Source organism: Mastomys coucha, unplaced genomic scaffold (genome assembly GCF_008632895.1).
Source record: "Mastomys coucha isolate ucsf_1 unplaced genomic scaffold, UCSF_Mcou_1 pScaffold20, whole genome shotgun sequence".
Taxonomy (NCBI): Eukaryota; Metazoa; Chordata; class Mammalia; order Rodentia; family Muridae; genus Mastomys; species Mastomys coucha.
The window spans coordinates 98,293,270-98,317,194 of record NW_022196903.1 but is presented as its reverse complement, the minus strand read 5'-3'; the positions used below and the strand labels follow the sequence as shown (position 1 = coordinate 98,317,194).

At 35.7% G+C, this 23,925-nt stretch overlaps 1 protein-coding gene across 4 annotated transcripts in view; it reads right to left on the bottom strand.

Annotated features, from left to right (window-relative positions):
- The window catches only part of Cntn6 (contactin 6), a 346,549-nt gene that overhangs the window by 67,003 nt on the left and 255,621 nt on the right, over positions 1-23,925 (bottom strand). For all 4 annotated transcript variants that reach the window (XM_031382777.1, XM_031382779.1, XM_031382778.1 and 1 more), the window contains 4 exons: positions 17,446-17,630; positions 12,735-12,871; positions 10,700-10,829; positions 8,398-8,548 (listed from right to left, as the gene is read on the bottom strand). In XM_031382777.1, the coding sequence (XP_031238637.1) occupies positions 8,398-8,548; positions 10,700-10,829; positions 12,735-12,871; positions 17,446-17,630 (603 nt within the window). The remainder of the gene's footprint in view (positions 1-8,397; positions 8,549-10,699; positions 10,830-12,734; positions 12,872-17,445; positions 17,631-23,925) is intronic.

The following is a 23,925-nucleotide window of genomic DNA, read 5'->3' as shown; positions in this document are numbered from 1 at the left end:
ATTCAAAGTTTTAGTTCGATTGCAGGTGCTAGGGTGAATTAGAAATATAGGCTCAGCTCTTTATATATTTCATATGGTAGTAATGTTCAGAAGTATGTAATTGAACTTTAGGAGGTGGGAGCCTACTAGGAAATATGCCATTGTAGTCAGCCTTGAAAAGTAAATAGCCTTCACCAATTTCCGGGTCTTGCTCGCTTTGCTTCCTGAGTGAGGCTGAAGATGGGATCTCTCAGCTTTTTGCCACTTCCCCTGGTGCCATGACTTGCCCATCATTTTGGACTGTAAGCCCAAATACATTACTCCCTCAGCGACTTTTGGCCATGGTGTTTTGTCATTATAAAAGAAAATTAATCTCCCCTACCACCCAGCAATGGGCAAAGAGATTCCTTGTTGCTGGTGGTATTCATGTGTCAGTCAGGGGCAGAGCAGATTGCAGTTCTTTGCTCATCGTAGCTTGATGCTGAGCATGGTAGCCAAAGCCATAATTTTCTTATGCCTGAAAATTATAAAAAACCACATCAAATAAAATCTAGACAGTGCAGCATGGGAAAAGGAAGACAGACAGAGGCAGACTGCCATGTCACCCATAGACCTGCCCTCTAATATGCAGCATAGACTGGCTATAGACACCAGCTTGCTGCAACAGCATGCAGCAGTATGGGTGAAAGATGTTTTTCAGATGCCTGCCAGTCTGCAGTAGGAGCCATGACAATGTTCGTGTGGTCAGATGGGAGAGATAGAGAAATAGAACAGCGTGAGCATTACAAAGGAAAATGGAACTGCAAACTCACAGGTGGAAAGGAGTAGACTTTGAGAGTGGCTAGACCTGACCCTTTTGTCTATGGTGAGGTCCCAGCCTGAGCTGCCACTAATGACCATGTCTGAGTCTATGGAGGGATGGTGATGATGTCAGTGTCTCCGAGGACCATTAGAGAATATGGTGAAGTCTCTGGTCAGGACAGTCAGTCACAAGGGACCACAAGGATGTCCAGGGTCTGTGCATAACTGGCTCTGATCCTCACTAGATGTGGTGCTCTGGAGAGCTGGTCCCATCCTTCACCAATGGCAGCACTGGTTGAGTAGGTCCGGCACCTCAACTGGCAGTATAGTAGTGCTGGTCCTGGTGGCAGGAGTCCAGGTGAATAATTCCCCGAGGGTGAGAGCACAGGAGACATACCCTTACCAGTTGTCAAGCATGAGGTGGTGTAGGTGTGAGGGTGAGGCCCTACCCCTACCTGCTGGATGCCTGCAGTGACCAGGAAAGCTGGTGTACTGTGGGCATGGGAGTGAGAGAACAAGCCCTGTCCCCTCAATGCCTGTAGCACTCGGGAAGCTGGGCCCTGCACCTCACTTAGGCAACACAGCAGAACTAGCATTGATGGCAAAGGCACTGGTGAGCCAGTCCAAGAGTGTAAAAACAAAAGCAGGAAAGCTGACCCTGAATCCTGCCTATGGATGGTGGCATTGTGTGGCCTAACTTGAACCATGGTGGAGACTACACTCTAGTGCAGATAATGGAGAACTGGATGGCTGAAGAGCTCAGGTACCATCCAGGCACATCCCAGTTCCAGGATTCTGAATTGGCCCACCCCAAAATCTGTATACCTGTGAATGATGGGTGCACATGAAAGAGTCTGTCCTGCTGTTCCAAAACTTTAGGATCTCCATGACACAGGGCAACAACAGGATAACAGGAAGAGTCCCAGTGAAGAACCAATATTGATGGTGTACGCAGAAGCCAGAGGTCTTGAACTGGACAACTGGCTCACTGCAAAGAATATTTGCAAGTGAAAATGAATTGACAGAGAGATATAATATGGAAAAATACATTGTGTCACACTATAGCTTCCATGGTAAGATGTTTTTGATGCTTTATTGTTGTTGTTGTTGCTAGTGTGTATGTGTGTGTGTGTGTGTGTGTGTGTGTGTGTGTGTGTGTGTGTGTGTTTATTTTGTGGGCGAGGTTGTAAGGGCAAAATGTTGATATGAGGGGACAGAGAGATGAGCAGGACTAGGATTCATGATGTGAAACTCATAAAGAAAAAGTTACCACCCCAATAAAAGAAAATTAGCTGATATAATGTGCAACCATAAAATAAAGTGAAAGAAAAACAAAGGAAGCATTTATTACAGGAAATAAAAAAGGTATTTACTCAGTGTGTTATGTTCTAGCTTGTGTTGAGTGTTCAGACTGTCAGGTTGAGGGAACAAATGAGGATCTACATCTCCTAGAGTTTTCCTTTTAACTGTATAATTCTTCTTAAAATTTGAATCCTCTCACCTGAGTTGATTGGTGATTCTTAGAAATGATCCTGTGTAGCTTAGGAATTTGCACACCTGAGTAAATCATGAAGACATACATGGAACTGCAGTCAACAAAGAACTTACTATTTTAACTTAGTAGAACACTCATTTCTGTTGATATTGACCATATAATCAACACACAGGTAGTATTTATATGGACACAGTGATCAATAGTAAATTAATACAGCGATTTAAAGAAGTAACACTAGCCTGGTGTTTTCCCCTTCTTCAGGGTCATGGAGAGTGATCAAAAGGCCTAACTTCAATGTCCAGTGTTTTTCAGTGCATGCTTTGACGTCTATCCAATAAATACATTGTTACTAATTCTGTAGTACCACTGAAAAGAATGAGACGGACAATGTATAGCCCATGTTCACAGAGAGGGGAAATTTCTGCCTTCATAACTCTTATAGTTGAGACATAAGTCTCAAAGTAGCCAAACTATGGTGATGCTATATAAGCTGATAAGAAATATGTGAATCATATTAAGAACTGTTGCTTGGTCTGGGTTAATGGATTTATTGATTAAAACACTTGTCAACATTACTTCAAACAAGGGATGGTTCAGAATATTCTCCTTTATTTCCAGGCTGGTAAAACTGCCTGCATTTAGCAGGAGAGAATATGGTTCCAAGTATAAGCTTCATCACCTGCAGGGTCTGTGATGGAAACTCTTGATTCAAGAAAGAGGAAAGAAATTGTCCAAACACATATACTGTCACCACTTTTTGGAAGTAGGTAATACAGTTTGATTACTTTGAATGGGCTTTTTAAAATCTCTCTCAATTGCCTTCAGGTAGTTACACTTTATTGGCAGTAGAAGTTAGGGATAATGACATTTCAAACAAGACAATGTCATATTGAAATTCTATACCAGAAGCAAAAACAAACAAACAAACAAATAAATAAATAAATAAATAAATAAATCTGTCTTTCATATACATATTCTTAAGGTCAAGAACTGAAAAACATCACTTAGAAACTGGAAGTGTCAAATATTTTTATACTTCTCTTTCATTTGATTTATGAGTACAAGTGAGTCATTTATTATCAGATATATGGGGAAAGTCTGAAGTATTTTTTCAATATATTTTTTCCTATTAAAGTGTAATGATCAAAGTGATGAGACATTAAGATTGTGCAAGAGAATTCTGTTATCTGTCTAAAATTATGATGTGGCCTTGTACAAATTTGAAAATGATTTAGATAATCTGTCATTCCTCTTTACACAGATTATTCAACAGTGTGTCTATTGTACAAATAAACCTACCTTTTAAAATCCAATTTAAAAATCATCTGTGAGTATACTTTATGTCTAGTATTCTCTTGTTGGTTCCTAGACAATACCTTCCAAGTTGCCTTGAAAATCTCTCTTTCTCCCTTTCTCTTCTTCTCCCTCTCCTCTCTCTCTCTCTGTCTCTCTGTCTCTGTCTCTGTCTCTGTCTCTGTCTCTCTCTCTCTCTCTCTCACACACACACACACACACACATGCACACAAACACACATACATGCATATGCATACACAAAGACAGATACATCTTATAATTTTATTTTTATTCTTTAGATGTAGTAGTTAATTTGTGATTAATATAATAATTTTCTGTGAAAATTCTTAGAACTTTCTTTTCATGAAGTCATCTTCCATTATGATAGCCATTTTGAAGTTAAATACAATTATTTTGCTAGGATGTGTCCTGCATCCTACCACAATGGTTAAGTTCCTACGCCGTGGTGAGGCTGCCAGTACAAAAGGAAGAATCTCCCTTATACTTGATGAATTAAAGACAGCGTCAGAAGCAATTTTTAAATGTTATCTTTTCAATTAATTTTACATAGGGAGGCCTATGGTAGAAAAATATTCTCAAAAGTGTAGTCATAATAAAATATTCTTTGATATACTAGAAAATAGTAAAATCCACTAATCCTGATGGTCCCTTCTCTTCCAAATTATTTTCTTCACCTTTTCCTTTCTCTTCCACCTTCTACCTGACTCTTTCACTTTTGTCTATTTATAGTACTTACTTTTTTAATCTTCAACATAGTCAGAAATCTCTATGACAAGACCACACAAACACCATTAAGCCAACAAAATGGCAACATGATGCTCTATTTTTCAATAAGCAGCATGAAGTCACACTCAATAAAAACAGTGAGGTCAGAGGCAATAAATGAGGAGACAGGGCAGAAAACTTGCAGAGATATGATGTTCTGCGAAGCCAGCTCCATGCCCTTTACAAATTACTTCCGTATTCAGCATACCAGGTAGGCACAGATGCCTGTAATTACTATGTCCTGCTAGGGCTCAATTATTTCCTCATTTTTTTTTTTTAGAATGCACATCCGGAACTTAATTTGTTTGCTTTTTATTGTTAAAATGTGTAATGAAATCGTTGAGCTAACAGAAGATGTTTTTAGGAAGGCTCTTTGTAGGTTATGAGGCCACAGAGACTGTTCCTTTCATCACAGTCAGGAAAGCTTGAATCTGATATGATCATTAGTAACTGCTACAAGTCTGACATTGATTCTGTCTTGGGCAAATGAAAGATAAACAACAACAAAATGTTCCTTATGCTTTTAGTATCACCTCCAACTTTTAAAGTTTATTTTGCGAGTTTCTGTCTTGTCTCATATGTTGTGCTTTGGCATTTTAAAATCATGGAAGGTCACTGGCATCTCTTCCTGCCCTACAGGTATAAAACACAAGAAGCTAACCGCCAAAAAAAAAAAAAAACCAAACAACCCAATCAAAAAATTTGGGTATAGAATTAAGCTGAGAATTCAGTTCGCAACAGAGAAATCTAGAATTGCTGAGAAGCACCTAAATAAATGTTCAAAGTTCTTAGTGATCAGAGAAATGCAAGTCAAAACGACCCTGAGATTCCACCTTATACGAATCAGAATGGCTAAGATCAAAACCTTAGATGACAACACATGTTGGTGAGTATGTGGTGAAGCAAAAACACTCCTCCATTGCTGGTGGGATTACAAACTGGTACAACCACTGGAAATCAGTCTAGATGTTCCCCCCAAAATTGGAGATAGATCTACCTGAAGACTCAGCAATACCTTTCTTGGGAATATATCCAAAAGAGGCCCAACCAGGTCACAGGGGCACATACTCCATTATGTTCATAGCAGCCTTATTTGTGATAGCCAGATGCTGGAAACAACCCAGATGTCCCACAACAAAAGAATGGATGCAGCAAATGTGGTTCGTTTACACAATGAAATACTACATATCTATTAAAAATGAGGACATCGTGACTTATGCAAGCAAATGAATGGAACTAGAAAATATCATCCTGAGTGAGGTAGCTCAGACCCACAAAGGGCATGTACAGCATTTACTCACTAATAAGTGGATATTACCCAAAATAAATAAAGAAAGAAAAGAGAAAAAAGAGTAAAGAATACACAAGATATATTCCATAGAACTCAAAAAGGTTGGCAAGCTGAAGGGCCCAAGTAAAGATACCTCAATATCACTTAGGAGGGAGAAGAAAGCAACCACAAGGGGGCGGGGAGAGGGAGTGACCTGGGACAGAAAGGGAACAGTGACAGGGGTAAGGGGAGGAGGGGAACCTGATCTGGTATTGGGTGGAGGAAAAGGTCCAAATGGGAGAAATCTATTGAGTAACTCCATCCAAAGACCTGAGTGCCAGCAGAAAGAATGGAAACAGGCAACCTCGGGATGTAGGAAGTTGGAGGGACACTCCAGAATGCACCAGAAACTTGGGAGGTAAGAGATTCTCAGGACTTAGATGAAATGCTCTACAGTGGTGAGAGGGAACTTGTAGAGTCCGCCTCCAGTCGAAAGACAGGGCATTAAGTGAGGGATGGGTTTGCTATCCCACAGTCAAACCTCTGACCCATAATTGTTCCTTTCTGAAAGAACTGCAGGGATGGAAATGGAGAGGAACTTGAGGAAAAGAAGGTCCAGCGATAAAGTGTGATTTAACTCAAGGGGAGGCCCCAAGACTTGACAATATTACTGAGGCTACGGAGTGCTCACAAACAGGGACCTATCGTGACTGCCCCCCAAAAGATTTGACAAGCAGCTGAAAGAGTCAGATGCAGATATTTGCACCCAACCAATGGACAGAAGCTGCTGACCCCTGTGGTTGAGTTAGGGAAAATATGGAAAAAGCTGAGGAGGAGGGCAACCCTGCAGGAGGACTAGCAGTCTCAATTAATCTGGACCCCAGCCTGAGATCTTTCAGACACTGGATCACCAGCAAGGCAGCTTACACCAGCTGTTATGAGGCCCCCAACACATATACAGCAGAGGACTGCCAAGTCTGGGTTCAGTCAGAGAAGATATACCTAACCCTCAAGAGTTTAGAGGCCCCAGGGAATTTAGAGGTCTGGTGGGGTAGGAGTGCAGACATCCTCTTGGAGACAAGCCGGCGGGGAGGAGCTATGTGATGTGGAAAATTTGGAGGGTGGACTGGGAGGGGAATAAAATCTGGAGTATATAATAAATAAATAAATAAATACATCAATAAATAAATGGCTTTAATACAGAAATATTTAAAAAAACTTTTTTAAAAGGCAAGACTAAAAACTGAAAAATGGCACTAGGATACTTCCTTTGAAACATTTCGTCAGATATCTGGAGAAATCTCTAGTCAACACACAGGACCATAAGAGCCAGACAAATATCTCTGATATTTGTTATGTTTTTCTTTTATTCTCTTTTCCTTGGCCACAAAATCAATGTTAGGATTGCTTATATACAATCAAGGTTCTCACATCCAGCTTACAGAATTTTGTTTCCCTAGCTTCAGACATTTTTACTAGTAACCATATGACTGAAATCAAGTTGTAACTGTTCATGAGTAGTGACACCTAATATATCAGTCATTCTGGTCCCTTTCGGTAAAACTGCCAATTTTCTGCTAGCCACGGCAAACCTATTGGGTAAAAGCTCCTCCATTTTAGTTGAACTGTGACAATTCCTTTAATCTATTTTTCAGACATGTGTTCATTCTCTGCATTTTGCCTTCCCTGCCCTGTGGGCCCTAAGTAAAGACCACTCAGCAATGATACGTACCCATCACCTGACATTCCTTAATTCGGTACTCACTGTTGACTGTTAAAAGTGGACAACTGTGGACAGCAAAGGAAACTATTTGATTTCACTCATCCTTTCTGCCCTCTATGTACCTGAGTTGAGAAGCCAACAGTAGTCACTTAATTCTTACAGTGACCTCCTATGTAATCCCTGCCCAATTTATGTTTGTGGTATTTGTCAATCATACATCCCTTGTCTGTGTTGAGGTATTCACACTGAATTTTACTTCTTTCTTCATATGTCCTGTCTTGCCAGACTAGAACCATTGCTTAATATGATGGTGAAAAGTTCAATTAACTCATATATACATGATGATTCATTCATAACAGCAAGACTCAATTGTACTAGGGCATCATTCAAATAGAGCTGCCAATTGTATCATCAAATAGAGCTTCCAGGCTGGTCTTTCTATACACATGCACACATAAGAGTATATAGAATAATGTAATGTGTATTATTTGTATTGTAGTGTATTATATGTAGACAAAAAATAACTATTTTATTCTGCTTCCGTGTCCTAGAAAACATTCAAGTGCTGACTTCAGATTTCTCAACCACATCCATTCTGCAAAGAAACCTCACTTGCTTCTCTACAGGAACCTCTCCACATTTTTTTTCATGTGGTGAATTCATTTTGTCATGGGGTGAACACCTGTGTGACTATTTAAAAACCACAGTACCAGGTGTGTACATATGAGTGTCTCCTGCCTTTGTGTAATGTTCTCAGTGGTTTCTCAGCAGGCAGGGTCAGGAAAAAGCCTTCAAACTGAATATAGAGAAAGATCTTAAAGGGGTTTAAAAATATACCTCTATTATAAGTGTGTGCAACAAAAATGTCGCAGCCAAATTATACAAGCAGCCTTTAGCTTTATAGCTCCTTACGTATAAGTACAATGTGAAAACTGTTGGCATCTTGGGGCACCCCACGGAAAGTTTATTACAGAAGAAAGAAGCTGAATTTAGGAGATGGCAGATTATAACATAAGAAAATCCTGTATATATAAAATAAGGTGTTTTACCTTTTGCTTGGCTTCATGTTCTCTGTTCCTCTTTTCCAGGAAATAGATGCTTTGGGGAAAGCATTTGGTTTGCATTCAATCGAAATGTCACCACCAACTTGAACAACTGAAATTTTTTTAATGGGATTTTTTGAGAAATCTGGAGCTGAGGCTAAAACCAAAATTAAAAATTGAATTGTTAAATCGCTCAACTAACATTGAGTAAATTAAGTTTAAACCAATACATTGAATACAATGTAACATTTGTGTTAAAAATTAGTTCTAATATGCTCAAGTTGTTTTAAGACCAGTTTAAATACACACATACACACACACACAAACACACATACATTCACACAATATATACATATACATAGATAAAAACATGTGTATATACACAATTTACATCAGTGAAGGAAATCAGAAGTACTTTGTCACTCTGCACAATTTCTTCTAGAAAATTTAATGGAGGAAACTAGATGTGTCTATTACAGAAGTAGATCATGTAAGTGAAATTTAAAAACTTTACATTTGTCAGTCTTGGTTGTGCTCCTACCAAGTTGGATATATAATACTGAAGTAAGTATAAACAAAGAGTTGGGGCAGGAACCATGTTCCTGAGAGGTGGATGGATGTTTGTATCTAATTTCAATTTTTAAAGTTTGAATGAACTTAAGTTTTCACATAGGTAGGGCTGTCTGGCTTCTTGCTCTTTCAGAAATTGCTTCTCTGCCTTCATTTGACCTGTACAACTTTCTTTTGTGATCCCAGATTGAAAAGAATTCCTCAATTAAGGTTCTATTAGGCTTGCTTTGTGTTTGGATATCAACCAGTCAGGGTTTTTTTTTTTGTTGTTTGGTTTTGATTTTTGTTTCTTGTTTTGTTTTTTAATTGATTTAAGTTTTATTGCTTTATGATGAAAAAAGAAACATGATTTCAATTTATCTTAATTTGTTAACATTTAAAAACATATTTTAAGTAAATAGAATTAAATCACATTCTTGTTTCCCTTTTGTACCCCAACTCCTCCTAGAGACCCCCCTTCAATATCTACAATACCTTTTTTGTCATATTCTTTAAAATTTATAAAATATTATAATAATAAAAATAAGTATTATAAAAGTTGTTTGATATAAAAGAACAATCAATTTAACAGTCATATGTAGATGTTTGTCTACAGCAATACTGAAAATATACACGTTTTTCTCAATATACATTTTAAATAATTCCGAACATATCTTTTTTTTGACCTTAGGAATATCCACCTTTTACATTTAGCTGTTTTCTCAGTTAAACTGTAAGTTCAGCAAAGGTAAGGATCACTCTCATTTGAGTATTTTTTTTATACTTGGATCCTAGTATATAATAAACGTTCAGTGGGATTCTAGCAGTTGGGAAAATGCCTAACATGCAAAAGCCTATATTTGTTCTCTACCTTCATCTTTTTTCGTACCACTCTTCCTATCAATAATAAACTCATAGGTAAATATGCCTGAGACTCATTTATTGAAGCAGACATCTTTGGTTGAATTTCAGGAGGTGCCTATTTCTCCCTGTTCCACACTTAGTACTTTCTACCGCAAAGCCTTATTTTCCTTGTTCCAAGGTTTTCTCAGTGTTTCTATGACACTTTTACAAGAATTCTAGTAAGAAAATGAAGATGGAAACATAAGAAATTATTCCTTTTTTAATCACAGAAATATCATCTCACTTTATTCCTGCTTTGAATATGGACTTGACATCCACAGCTACAAGAGGTCATATGGAATGTATGCATCTACACATCTTTCAAGAAGGGTTTTCAGTGTAGGTTCCTAGCTACAATGTCCTCTTGACATCCAGTGCACATCTTAGAAAAGATAAAATAGGTCACCATGTCTTAAGTCTCTATAAACTGTCGTTTGTCATTCTTATCCCCGTGAGGTTGAAATTATTTCTCATGCTTATATTTGTAACTAAAAATATTTTTATTGAGTTTGATTTGGTTTGTACTCCAAACCACCCACTAGAATCTACTTAACTGGATGAATCCTTTTTGAATTGGAAATATGTAATGACTATTAATGCATCGCCAAATCTAAAGAATAACTAAAACATCTTATGTCTAAAATGTTTTATATAAAATGCTAATTGAACCATTTCTTATTGTTTTAAAGGAAAGTAAGTTCTAGCTCACAGGGAAAAAATCAGGTTCAGATGATATATATGTGTATATATCTATACACACACACACACACACACACATATATATATGTATATATATATATCATATCTTGTAAAAGTGATATTTCAAAACTCTTTTGGTTACAAAAGAATGACTCACCTAAAACTCTCAATTCTGCATTTGCATAAATGGTCTGATATTTGTTTTCGGCAGCACACTGGTAGATCCCAGAATCTGACATGTTCAACATGGTGATGATAAGAGTCCCATTTTCAATCTGAATTCTCTCCTAATAAAAGAATAGCCATACAAAAGGTGTTGTTATATTAATATAAGAGGTGTTTCATTGTTAATGTAATTTTCTTTACAAAGTATGTTAATGAACAACATTTGAACCTATCACCTAGAACTAAAATGTTTTGGCCCTTTAATTCAAGGTCCTGAGTCATTTATCTCAAGTTTTGTATATATATATATATATATATATATATATATATATATATATGTGTGTGTGTGTGTGTGTGTGTGTGTGTGTGTGTGTGTGTGTGTGTGTGTGTGTGTGTGTGTGTGTGTGTGTACTGTATATACATATAGGTGTATATACATATATATAGTGTATATACATATATATACATATGTATATACATATACACAAAATACATATATATATATACATATGTATATACACTATACATATGTATATATATTTTTTTTGTGGAACAAGTTTTTGGCCAGAATTATCTAAGTTAACTTATTTCAGTAGAAGTTGGCCTTCTTTTTTAGGAATATATCAAGTTGTCTGTTGTATGATATTAAAAATAATATAGCATATTTCACCATTCTGAAATGTGGCAACTTCACAATGTGTTACTTGAATTCTAAGTTAGTGAAGCAACAGCCTTCAGTTTGGTAACCTCTAAGACAGCCTGCCTCAGCTAACATCTGCTTCAAAGGCCCATTTCAGGTAACAAAATACAACTTTGTGTGTACATAGTAAAGTAGGGAATACTATGAATCTACACTAAACTGAACAGTTTTATCAAGCCACTACCATTCTCTAAGTATAAGTGGGTTAAAAAAGCAAAGAAAAAGGGAACACACTCAAAAGGCATCCTGGAAGAAAGTTCCACAAAAACAAACACACAAAAATATACTGTTTTTATCTTCCAAATAAAAGATTGTTTTATGACTCTGTCCATGACTATTTGTGGCAAATAAAAGGCAACATTATCTGGAGATTTTTCTAGGGGAAAATTTTCCCATGAGATAGACATAAGAAGAAACATGTTTGCACTGGAAGTGTGCATAAAGCCTCCTATCCTTTCCTATCAAGCACTGGTAGTTATTGTGTTTCCTAGATGCAGTACACTGCTGTGAACTCAGAGTCTGTATCCTCCTGCTAGACAGGCTAGGAGGCTCCATCTTCTACTCACTGTTCTGTAACATTGGAAAAAGTTTTCATTGCTCTAAATGCTCCTCATGTGGATCCTACAGGTTATGTTCTGAAAACTAATTTTACTTTTAGTTTGTGCTGCATTCTGTTGGACAAAGATCTCAGCCTCTCTGAAACAGTCTTTCATCTATTTGAAGGAATGGTAACTCTCTCCTACATTATCTTGAGGACAGAGTAATGTTCAGAAAGAAGCAGAATATAAGACCTGACTCACAGTAGAGCACATCAAATTTAGCTTTGATGATGGAGCAATCTTTTAATGTATTAGTATTTAGAATATTTTATTTATCTCCTTGAGGACTTATTCTTTCTACAGTGTCTCTTGTCTAGACCCACCTCTAGTTCCTCATGCCAACTTCTCTATATTCATCACAAACACAAACATAATCCCCTCCCAACTTAATGTTCTCAATCTCTCTCTCTCTCTCTCTCTCTCTCTCTCTCTCTCTCTCTCTCTCTCTCTCTCTCTCACTCTCTCTCTGTCTCCTTTTCTTATCCCACTGAATCCAGTGAATGCTGCCTGAGCATGTGCCAATGAATACATCTAAATGTGGGTGGATTCATCACTGTTAATGTGACTGTGTCCAAGTTTTCTATCCCAGCAAACATTTCTTCCTTCTAGTTTCTTTAAGGAAAAAAATGAAATTTCCTTTCCTGGAGCACACTGAACACTCCATAGACATGAGCTATTACTGAGAATGACTTTTATTAGCAAGGAGTTCCTAACATCTAGTTCCTTACTTCTGTATTAAGACGTTCACCATTCTTTAGCCACGTGTACGAAGGATTTGGATTTCCACTAGCTTTGCATTCCCAAAACAAGCTGTCATAGATAGAAAGGTATGTATTTTGGATTTTCTGTTCCCATTCTGGAGGAGCTATTTGAAAAAACAAACAAACACACAAACAAAAAAGAGGTCAAGGATATTTTGTTGGCAATTCAATCAAGTTAATACAATGTGTTCCAAGTTCTCAGTGATTAGGAGATTAACTGAGCCCAGGTGAACTTCTGTTATAATATTTGAGGTATGAGGGGAGGAGGATTGCAGGAGTCTAGTAGGGGCAACCATCACAATTATCACTCTGTATTTGGCTCTAGCTAAAGGTTGCTGTCTGTCATTTGGCTGCACCTGTGCAACAACTTATAAATTCTGAGTAAAGGTCAAACAAAATACAGAAGACAGCTAAAGAATATTGCCATGCTAAATAACAGTACATATGTCAGTTGAGAAGAAGAAACTAAGTCCTAATCCTTTGAGGGCAAATTTTCTTTAAATATACATGTTTAAAGCCTGCAAAAAGTAAATGTGTTTAGATTAGACATAATTCTTCCCCATATCTTCACACACATAAATGTGAGCCTTCAAGCTTTTTTGGGTAGTCCAATATTCTGTTGGCTCTTGAGAAGGAATGCAGATTTTGAGAACTGTAGGAGAATGAAATATTTAACTTTAAATCTATAAATGAAAGTTTACAGAATTCCCATTTTCTGATATAAGGAAGTTCTTTCTACTTCCAAACACAAAGCACTAGTGTAGTGGAATTTGTTACCTTACAGTCACTCAGGAAAATAGTTAAATGGATTACATTAATATCCTTTCCATTACAGATACTTAGAACCTGCACACAATTACTGATCTCATCTCTCCTTTATTTAGTTCTGTCCTTTTATACTTATAGAAGACAGAGTACCTGTCTTTTCTTGGAATCTCTGGATAGGGCTAGCTAGATGTTTTTACACTATTGTACTTAATTTATTTAGGTTCCTAGAACCCACATAATGAGCTCACAAATGCTTGTAACTCTTGCTGCTACAGGTTCTTATGACTCTGGATTTTTACAGTCATTTGAAAACCACTTCAAGATGGTATTTTATGAAGTCAGAAGCCAAATTATGGTGAGTATACTTGGTGATTACTAGTGTAGCTGAGAAGTTTGAGGATAAGATTTTTCAGGTGGGACAGAAATGCAGTCAATGAAAGAGGTGTTATTGACCATCAACAAGAAGCAGTATCTTGTTTTAAACAAATTTCTAATGAATCTTCATGAGTGATATAGCTAGGGAAAGCTAAGGGATGCAGGAAGGCATGTATTCCTGGGTTCCTGCATAAGAGTTATACAGCAATAAACTTCTGCACATCCTGTCAAAAGATGCAATCCTATTGAATATGTTGTCAAAGAAGTAATATAAATAAAACTGACTATGAAACAAGACTTAGCATGTACCTGATATCAGACCACTTCAACCTAGTCCTGGACATGTTATGCTGCCCTCACTACACCAAATAGAGAAGGAAATGAGGCTATGTGGAGTTGAAATACTATGTACCACAAAACCTGTGTGTCTGATTTCCAGACTTTTCTACTGTGATACATGCCCCCATTATGGCTCTGTAGGGAGCTGGTCACCAAATAGAAGGAATCATGTTATCCGTGGGTGGTTAGACTTAGCCTATGATTATCTCCGGTGGAAATCAGCTCGATTTCCAATTTTAGAACATCCCTCCTGAGGCCTTGAGAAATAAATCATATCAAGATTTATGAGAACTCCATGCACTGACAAAACTCAATCTTCTTTCTATGTGCTATTAATAAAATAATTTGTAAATGTTTATTAAAAATTGTCACAATACATGTCTGACCTGAGTAAAATACTTTATACATTATAAAGTTTGATATAACTTTAAATGATTTATTTTTATTTTAAATCACATATACATATGTATATACACATATGTGTATATCTGTGCACATGGGTGTGTGTGTTTGTGCATGCTTATGTGTCTATTTGCATGTCTGTATGTGGGAATGTGCATGTCCTGAAGCGTCAGAGGAGTCGGATCCCCATGGAGCTGTGACTGCAGGCTTACTGTTGTGACGTGCCAGAAACAGATTCTGGAAAATGAAACAACATCTTCTGCAACAGCAATCCATATTTTTAGATCTAATCATTACCTGGAGCCTAAAATACAACATACATGTGTAGTATAAACATATGTTATTTTTAATGTAATAATTGCAACATTAAGACATTTTCATTTACTTAATGTGTATATTAATTGCATTCTTAGCATTCTAATGTGAAAAGTCTTAAATTTTTGTGTATGTAAGATATACAGGAAAGAAGTGATTTCAATATTTGGAATTACCATGTAAGTTTGAGTGTTAGATACTTTTCTCCTACTGCTAGCGACAGAACCCTAACTAACTCCTATAAACACATTATAATTTCTGTAATTATAGTGATAGATTAAAGGTTAATTTTAGAGGTAAAAACACAAAATATAGAAGGATCAGCAATGTCACCATTCCTGAGTTGTAACTTAAGCTTAGCAGTATATATATCTATCCATATCTATATCTATATCTATATCTATATCTATATCTATATCTATATCTATATCTATATCTATATAACAGAAAGGCTTGGTTTCCTTTAGTTATGATTTCTTTCTTGATTTCCTTCAGGTATTACTTAACTCTGACATAAGACAACTTCTCTTCATTTGTGACATATAAATTAATACATAACTGTTATGGATAGTGATGATCTAATTCATCAGGGTTTTTTCTTTTCATTCCAAAAGGGATTGTTCATACCCATTGAACAGCTGATAGCTCTGCTGAGATGGACTTCGAACCTTGTGTTTGAAAACTATAGTAGAGTAGAAAGAGTCCAAGTTTATATGTTTCTTAAAGGTTTGGACCTTGAATTTGACTATCAGTGCCTGTGAGATATTGCTCAACTTATCTGAAATCTCTAAACTATAAAATCACTGAAAATTATTTATGCCTATGATTATTCTAGAAATTATGAAATATTAAAAATTCATGTAACCTAACTTTTGATAACTACTTAGTTTTAGATAATTGTATTCTGATCCATCACTTAGTGACTGCATTTTCTACTATATAAAAATATTTTCTTTAAACCTGAACCAACACTTATAATATTTTTAGTGTGACAAAATTTTCAGTTGTTTCTTACACACACATTGCCAAAGAGGCCAGCTGAGAAAGGATGTCCTTTAAGAAGTGACACTGTTAAAAAAAGAACAAATGACTTTCCTTGGAAAGCAGCAGTACAATTGTAGAACAATAATAAAAGGGAAATTATAGTCTATTTATAGGAAGTAACTTTCACTCCAGGTAAAAATCGGAAATTCTAAATAAAATGAAAAGTAATATATCCAAAGGTACATATGTTCTCCTCACAGAATATCCAATGATCACTGTTTTGAGATAATTATAATAAACTTTCAAATTATCCAAACATTATTTTTTAATAATTTTATCAGTGATAGAATCAGGACATGTAGAAAAGTTATTTTGACTACAAACAATACAGTTTCCAAGAATTCTTTCTTAAAATCTCCAAATATTTTAATATTTCCTTTCTATATTTTATAGATTTAATATATTTTTAAAATGAAATTTTGGTGCTGCAAAGATGGCTCAGTGTATCAGAGCATTGTCTGCTCTTCTAGAAGCCTTATGCTTGAGTCACAGCACCTTTAGGAGACTGTTTGCTAATATCTATCCTAGGCAGCATGTGGATAGTATTCTAGCTTCCATGAAGGTGGTGCACAGAAAAAAACACATTCACATACAAAAAATAATAATAGAAAAATTCTAGGATGTTTTTATTTTGGTCTGGATGAAACAAGACCTAAAGATAATATTTGGGTAATATATACATTCGATATAACACAAACTATCTAGTTCAGATGATATTCTAGAAGCTATGGTAAAGGTATATTATGGGGCAATGAACTGATTTTTCTTTCATCTCCATATGGGTGGACAAGTACTAATAAATGAAAGTAAATGATACAAACCACCATTCAGTCAATTTTTCTATTTACTTTTTCATTTTGTTTGTAAATCCTATTAAGAATACTAGTTAAGATTGCTATAGGCTACTCATGAATATTCTCTAGAAAATTTATTTTAATAATGAATACCCTGTATGATAAACTTTATTGTTGGTAATATGAAATAACTAGCATTCTCCAGTTAAATATAAGTAATGCCATATGTTATATTCATGAATGCGTACAGATGTGTGTGCATGTGTATACATACACATGTCAAGTGCAGAGATAGATGTTGAGGGGGTGCCTGTTCTACCTTAGTACTTGAGACAGCAATTCTCTCTGAAATTGGATTTTGCCTATTGGATAGACTGGCAAGCTCTTCTCATAGAGACTATGGTATGTCCATCTTTTTATGTGGTTGATGGAGATTTGAATTCAGGTCCTAAACTTGTAAGCATTTCTATCTACTAAGATACCAACTTCAAAAGCTGTATTTTAAAGACAATCATTCCTACCTGTTAATTACTAAACTAAGCATCCAACTGTAAATGGGCCTTCCCAATTTCTTTCAAGATACATGTCCATTTGAAAGCATAGTAAAAACTCAAACACTTTCTGTAATTCTATTTACTCACCATAGAAAATGAGTTGACCCTTTGCAAGATTTCTTCCTCGAAGGTTACCTGCGATGCATTCATAGAAGCCTTCATCCTCTTGTTGGAACTTGGGGATTTCAAGGATAGCTTGGGATTTGCTGTACTTGAGTTTCCCTGGCATCGGGCTTCCATCCAACCTTCTCCAACTAATATCAGGGACTGGACTAAACAGTTACACTTCATTAGAATAGACAATGGTTTTTGTTATGACATTAGGGTAAAATAAAAGAAACCTTGAAAGTAACTCTCAGGGAAAAAAATCCAATCTATTATAGTGTGATTAGTTTCAGATCACACAAGCATTCACCACTCACTCATTCAGCCACCTATTTAAGATCTGCTTGCTTTCTTTCTATTGAAAAGGCATTGTGCCATGCTTAAAGACCGTATTAATAGAATACACATGCTATCTATCCTCATATTGCTTATAGATTTACAGAAACATAAATGTGGTGTAAAATAAATACATTTTCAAATTGTAATAACTGAAAGAAAGGTAATAGGATGCAGAGACAGTAATATGATTTAATCAATCATAATGTGTTCATCATGGCAAATTTCTTTGAGAATATAACATTTAAGACTAAGGAAGAATCTGCATATATTTAGATATTCTAATTTAAATAATGTTTCTGTCTATTGGTAAATTAGCATTTTGCACCAAAATATGCATGATAGGTGAATTTGAGTGTTAAGGATATGAGGTAACATAAAACAAATCTGAATACATTTGGAACCCAAAGCTCCATGTCCTCTAAATATTGTAACTTACAATGGATTTACATTATAGCTGCATCTTGTTAGAAAATATTTATAAATGGAGTTTTCTACTTATAGGAATTTAGTATTTTAGTCTAGCATGGATATATTTAAAATAAAGAAATATTCCTGAATTTAAATTCCAAACAATAATCAATGAGTTGGAATTCCCTGGGAGAAAAGGCCATATCACAATATGCAGAAGAAAACCCAGCTCTAGGAAAAGTCACAAGAAGAATATTCAATAACACTCATGGTCTATAAAATGAAACTTCAGGTTTTGATGCAAAGCATCCCTTCTATACTGTTAAGGTAGTGCTCATTCCCATGTAGATTTTTCAGATGATCTAGATATCTCTACTTTAGATGTACTTTAAATTTATATGGACAATGATATTAGTAAGGCTTTCTGCAAAGCCCATTTATCAGTCATGTCAAAGATGTAAGGCTGATGTTGGAGAACCATTCAATCATTAGCAGGATAGCTGACAGATAAGGAACTGTAGAATGTGAGCATCAGATATGTGAGGAAAATGAGTGATGGTTCCAGAGAAGCTTTGAAAATAGCCACTGACCTGCAGAAGTCTTAGGACTTCTTACTGGCTAAACAGTATGATGGTCCTATTACATATATCAAAGACAAATTACATGTTAAACTTTTGTAGACTTCCATTAAGTAGTCAGAAAACATTCCCTAAACCAATGTTTTAGTTGTCTCTTTTCCACAAAATTAATATACAGTTTCCAGTAATGATTTGAATTCATTCAACACAAAATATGCCAATTTTAGTTTCTATCCCTTTAAAATGTCACTTTCCTTAAATTTAGATTGACATTTTAGTAAATTGGTTTATCTCTACAACCATTACCCTCAGGTAACTTCTTTTCTTAATCATGATTTTCTTAGACTCTTAATGAATGAAAATGAAGTTCTGCAGGAAAATGTATTTAGATGTAAAGGTATTTCTCATGTCTGAAACATTCCAAACTAAAAATAGAAGACATTGTCTATATAAGCATGATAATGTTGTTTTTGGGTGGTTATGGAACAATTATCATACATGTTCCTTTCTTCTGACTTTTCCTTTTCACATTGATCATATACTTATAATCTGTATTATTAATTACAATGATATATTTATATTAAAAGAATATCACATTGGAACATATATATATCTTTAGTTTCAAAAAATGGGTCTCTATTTTCAGTGGTCTTATTGTGTGTTATCAAACATAATAAGCTCAACCAATCCCAACTATCCTGAGTTTCCAAAGAGAAAGAATCAGCAATTACATTAGTGGTTCACTGATAACTGTTCTTTGATGGTAGAAAAGAAGCATATTGTATAGATGTAGCTTTCCAGTATTGTACAGTGTAGCAAAAAGTATCAGCTATCAGTCAGTACTCCATAGCCGTTCTTTCCAGTGTTTATGCCCCACAGATCCTCTGTATCCCATCACAACAGCCTATAGAGCTATAGCACTTTCTTGGCAACTGATGAAAAAATGCTTTAGTCAACTATAACTGTACACAAAGCTGAAAGAATTTAGGTACATCCATGTCTGCAAGAAGAGCTGTTAATCCATCTTTCACTGAAGCTTGAATCTGTGGCTTCAGGATGACACTGGGTGTGACTTCATTTTCTCTGGACCTTACTTAGTAAACTAAAGCAGATATAGAACTTTGCTTAATTCTGTGTTGATTCTGTCCTTCTACCTTGTTTCTCTGCCTAGGTTCTTCCTGTTCTTATGGAAACTTCCTAAGAAGTCTTATTATAGTCACTTTCAAAAAAAAATTATCCTTTCAAAGTAGACCAGCTAGAAGAACAAGTAGTTAAAATCTCCTTCCATTCTAACCATGTGCTACTTCACTTAAAACACCAAAGGCAAGGAATGCTTAAATGTGTCTCAGAATGGTGTTTCTAATATAGATGTTACATTCACACAGAAATTGGAGTCTGTAAAATTAAGCAGAAATGACATCAAAATCAAGCAGTGGAAACCTAGTGCAAAACTATGCATCAAGAAATGTATTTTCAGAACTTACTGTCTTACTAGACCAAAATTATACCAAACAAACAGGCAAAAGCAAGAAATATGAGAAAGTATGAGACTGGGCAGAGATAGAAAATTTACTGGTTTTCAAAAAAGAAAAGAATATTTTTATTTTACTTGCATCTGGGGAAATAAATATCTCAGATATCAAATAATGGAAATGTTTTTAAGACTAATAGCACAGTTTATGCTTTGTTGTTAGTGTTGTTTTGTGTTTTTGAGTCAGGTTCTTTCTGGCTGGTCTGGACCTTGTTGTATAAACTCACATACATCTGCCTGGCTATTCCTCCTAGGATCTAGAATTTAAGGTGTAGGTCACCATATCTGGATTAGAAGACATTATTCATTAATAAATTTAAATTATGAGGATAAAACAATCAGAGTTTTGAATTTCATATCTCGAGGGAATGTTAGTTCTTTAGTTATTTTAACTTTTAAAACATTAGTGACTTTCTTTAAGTAACTCAGCCCTAACTGAGCATGGTGGGAGATGCCTGGGATCCCAGTTATTCAGGAGACTGTTGTAGGTGAATCAGGATTTTAGAGCTATTTGGAGTACAATCTGAGTTTAAAGATGGCCTCAAATTTTTAAGTAGGTTTAATCTCAAAGTATGTCAATAAAATAAAATATATAAAAGGCTAGAGATGAAACTGCATTGTTAGGCACTTGCCCAGTGAATGGAAGGCCATCATTCAATCTCTACTAACTTACATCATAATCCTCTTCTTGTATTCACTAGATCTGAATTGAATAGACATCTATATGTTTAAATTTAGGAGAGAGAACACCATCCAGATATTGCCATTAAAGGTGGTATATAGCACATGGGAACTAGGGTACACCCATGAGAATTCCCCTTGAGACCAACATTGCTTTTACAGCACTTTCGAAGAGAATATCTCCTTTCACTAAAGTTTAAACTTCATGCTTCCATCCAAGGAGATGGAACTTTTAAGTGTCTAGTCAACAACAGGCAAGCACATAGACAAGTTTTCATGAAAAGCAATGCTAACACACTAGAAAAATATCAAAATTCTTCACATACTTTACGGACCAACATACAAGCAAGCATGTAAATAAACAAACCCACAAATCTTACAAAAGAACAAAAAAACCCAAATTCTCTTTTAACATGTGAGTTTCTTAGTACATTCCTGTTGTGGCACAAACACCCCCCCCCACACACACACACACACATCTCAGTCTCCATTTTGTCTCTGGGGCCATCATCTATTTAACACTCTTTTGTTTCTTCCACTATCTTGCTTCCATTCCCTTTCCCTAGAGTAAACTGAGACTTGAAAAGATTTTTTTGTCTTTTCTGCTTCCTTTGCACCTCCCAATCCCAAAGTGTCATTGTTGCTCCCTTCCCTGGAGAACCCTGTTGCTTAAGTCCTGCAGGTCTGGGAACACTCTCCTTTTGTTTTTGACCCATTTGGGGTATTTTCATGCTACTCCTAATAGACTCTAAACACCTGAGTTCAATGAGGTTTAGGTTCATTTAACATCATTGTGGTTAAATTATATATTATTATGAAATCTTTGTGCATATTTTATATTCTAGGTATTTTATAATCTTGACAGCCAAATCCTCAAAATAAAAATTATTTATTTTTCAAATGTTCAGCATAACAATGCATTTGGCCAAGTATGTGGAAGATTTTACAGCTAGTATTTAAATGTTTGGAATGTCTCAGACATCATAGTCCTTCTGGATAGCACTGATATTATAAGAAAGAGAACCAGAGAGGAAATTCAAAATACTAATTACTGAAAAAATAATTTTGATGAAGTTTCCATTTTATCTTATAACTTTTTCAAAAATCTTAGTAATTTTTTTTACAGCAAAATGGAAATGTCAACACCAAAACCAGAATCATGAAAACTGAAAGCATGTTAACATTGATATTTAAAGTTTTAATGTGGTATTTTTTTCTAAAATATCCCATTCCATTCAAGTAATAATTATCATAATACAGTTTTGTGTTATTTATATGATATACAGTGGAACATATGTACTACATTGAGCTACATTTGTGGTATATTGAAAAGCAAGTGGTTTTGTGATTCATTGGATTCAAAGAATGGGAGTGAACAGTTATATACAGTCTTATTGTGAAATCGCAGTACTCATGTGTGTTAAATACAGTATAATGCATAGTAAGCCATATATTTGAGCTATCCATATACAATTAAATAAATCAATATTAGATTTGTCATGTCAAAAATAATAATGTTGTATTAGGTTTGCATGTGTATGTGTGTGTTTAAGAGCCATATGGTGAAACATTTGAAACTTATTAATTTATAAATTTTCCATTAACTGAGTTTAGCATTCCACACCATGACTCAAATGGTCATAGTGGTCTATGTCCACTCCTCAAAGTACATTTCCTGCCTCTCACCACTTAATGATAACCCTAATTCTACTCCATCATGTTCAAGCCTTGCTGACAAGTACACAGATGCAAGTGAAGGCATACTTTACTTTGGAGCTCCTTTTTAAGTCTTTCTCGCGGGGTGGTGGTGGTGCACACCTTTAATCCCAGCACTTGGGAGGCAGAGGCAGGCAGATTTCTGAGTTCGAGGTCAGCCTGGTCTACAGAGTGAGTTCCAGGACAGCCAGAGCTACACAGAGAAATGCTGTCTCGAAAAAAACAAAACAAAACAAAACAAAACAAAAAAGTCTTTCTCAATGTCAAGAGATGATTGTTACAGATAGAAAAGAAATTCAACTCTTTTCATCAAAGAAAAGAAACACTGTTTAAAAAGCTGGGAAATAAAAGTAATATTAATAATAATCATTAATTGAGTAATTACTATGTACCAGGCACTATGACAGGTGGCTTCCATATGTCATCTGAGTTAATTCCTCAGCTGGAAGCTTCTAACAATGCTAATTACCTGTTCAGAATGGTACTCACGTTTAGACAGATAATTTATACTAAATTATTACCTGCCAATTTTCCTTGACTTGAAGTTCCAGTGGAGGCTAATTAATTGTGATCCACCCTCTAATCCTTTTCAGTTGCCACCCTTTCAATTACAAGCACAGATGACTCTTCCCTTCTTCTGTAGGTTCAGTCATTCCTTTAGATTCTACATGGTTTGATTATGTTCGTGATACTAGCCATGCCATGTAGCCTGGCTGCTCTTTTATTCTAATCAAATTAGACTTCTCTAAGGTTTTGTTGCACTCTTACTTTTTACTTTATGTACACGGGTGTGTGCATGTGCATGTTGAGGTTCATGTGTGGATAAGCTTTATAGATTGAAAGGAGTGTTTTCTTTCATGATGTGGTTGCTGGGGATTGAACCCAGGTCATCAGGCTTCATAGTAAATGCCTTTATCTGCTGAATTATTTCACTACCAATAAAATGGTATGAATGATGTATTTGGTATATGGGTCAATAAAAGAAAATCTAACACCTTAAAACATCAAAATAAGAATGCTAAGTGCTGCTCTTACTCCTACTTCTCCATCTTGCCTCTTGCTCCCCCTCTTTCCCCATTCCTTTCCCCCTTCTCTCCATGTGGTCATGGCCAGCCCCTTTTTCTCTACTCTCTCCTTCTCTCTGCCTATCTCTGCCTCTGCTACCCTCTTAACTCCCCTCCCCATGCCCTAAATAAACTCTACTCTATA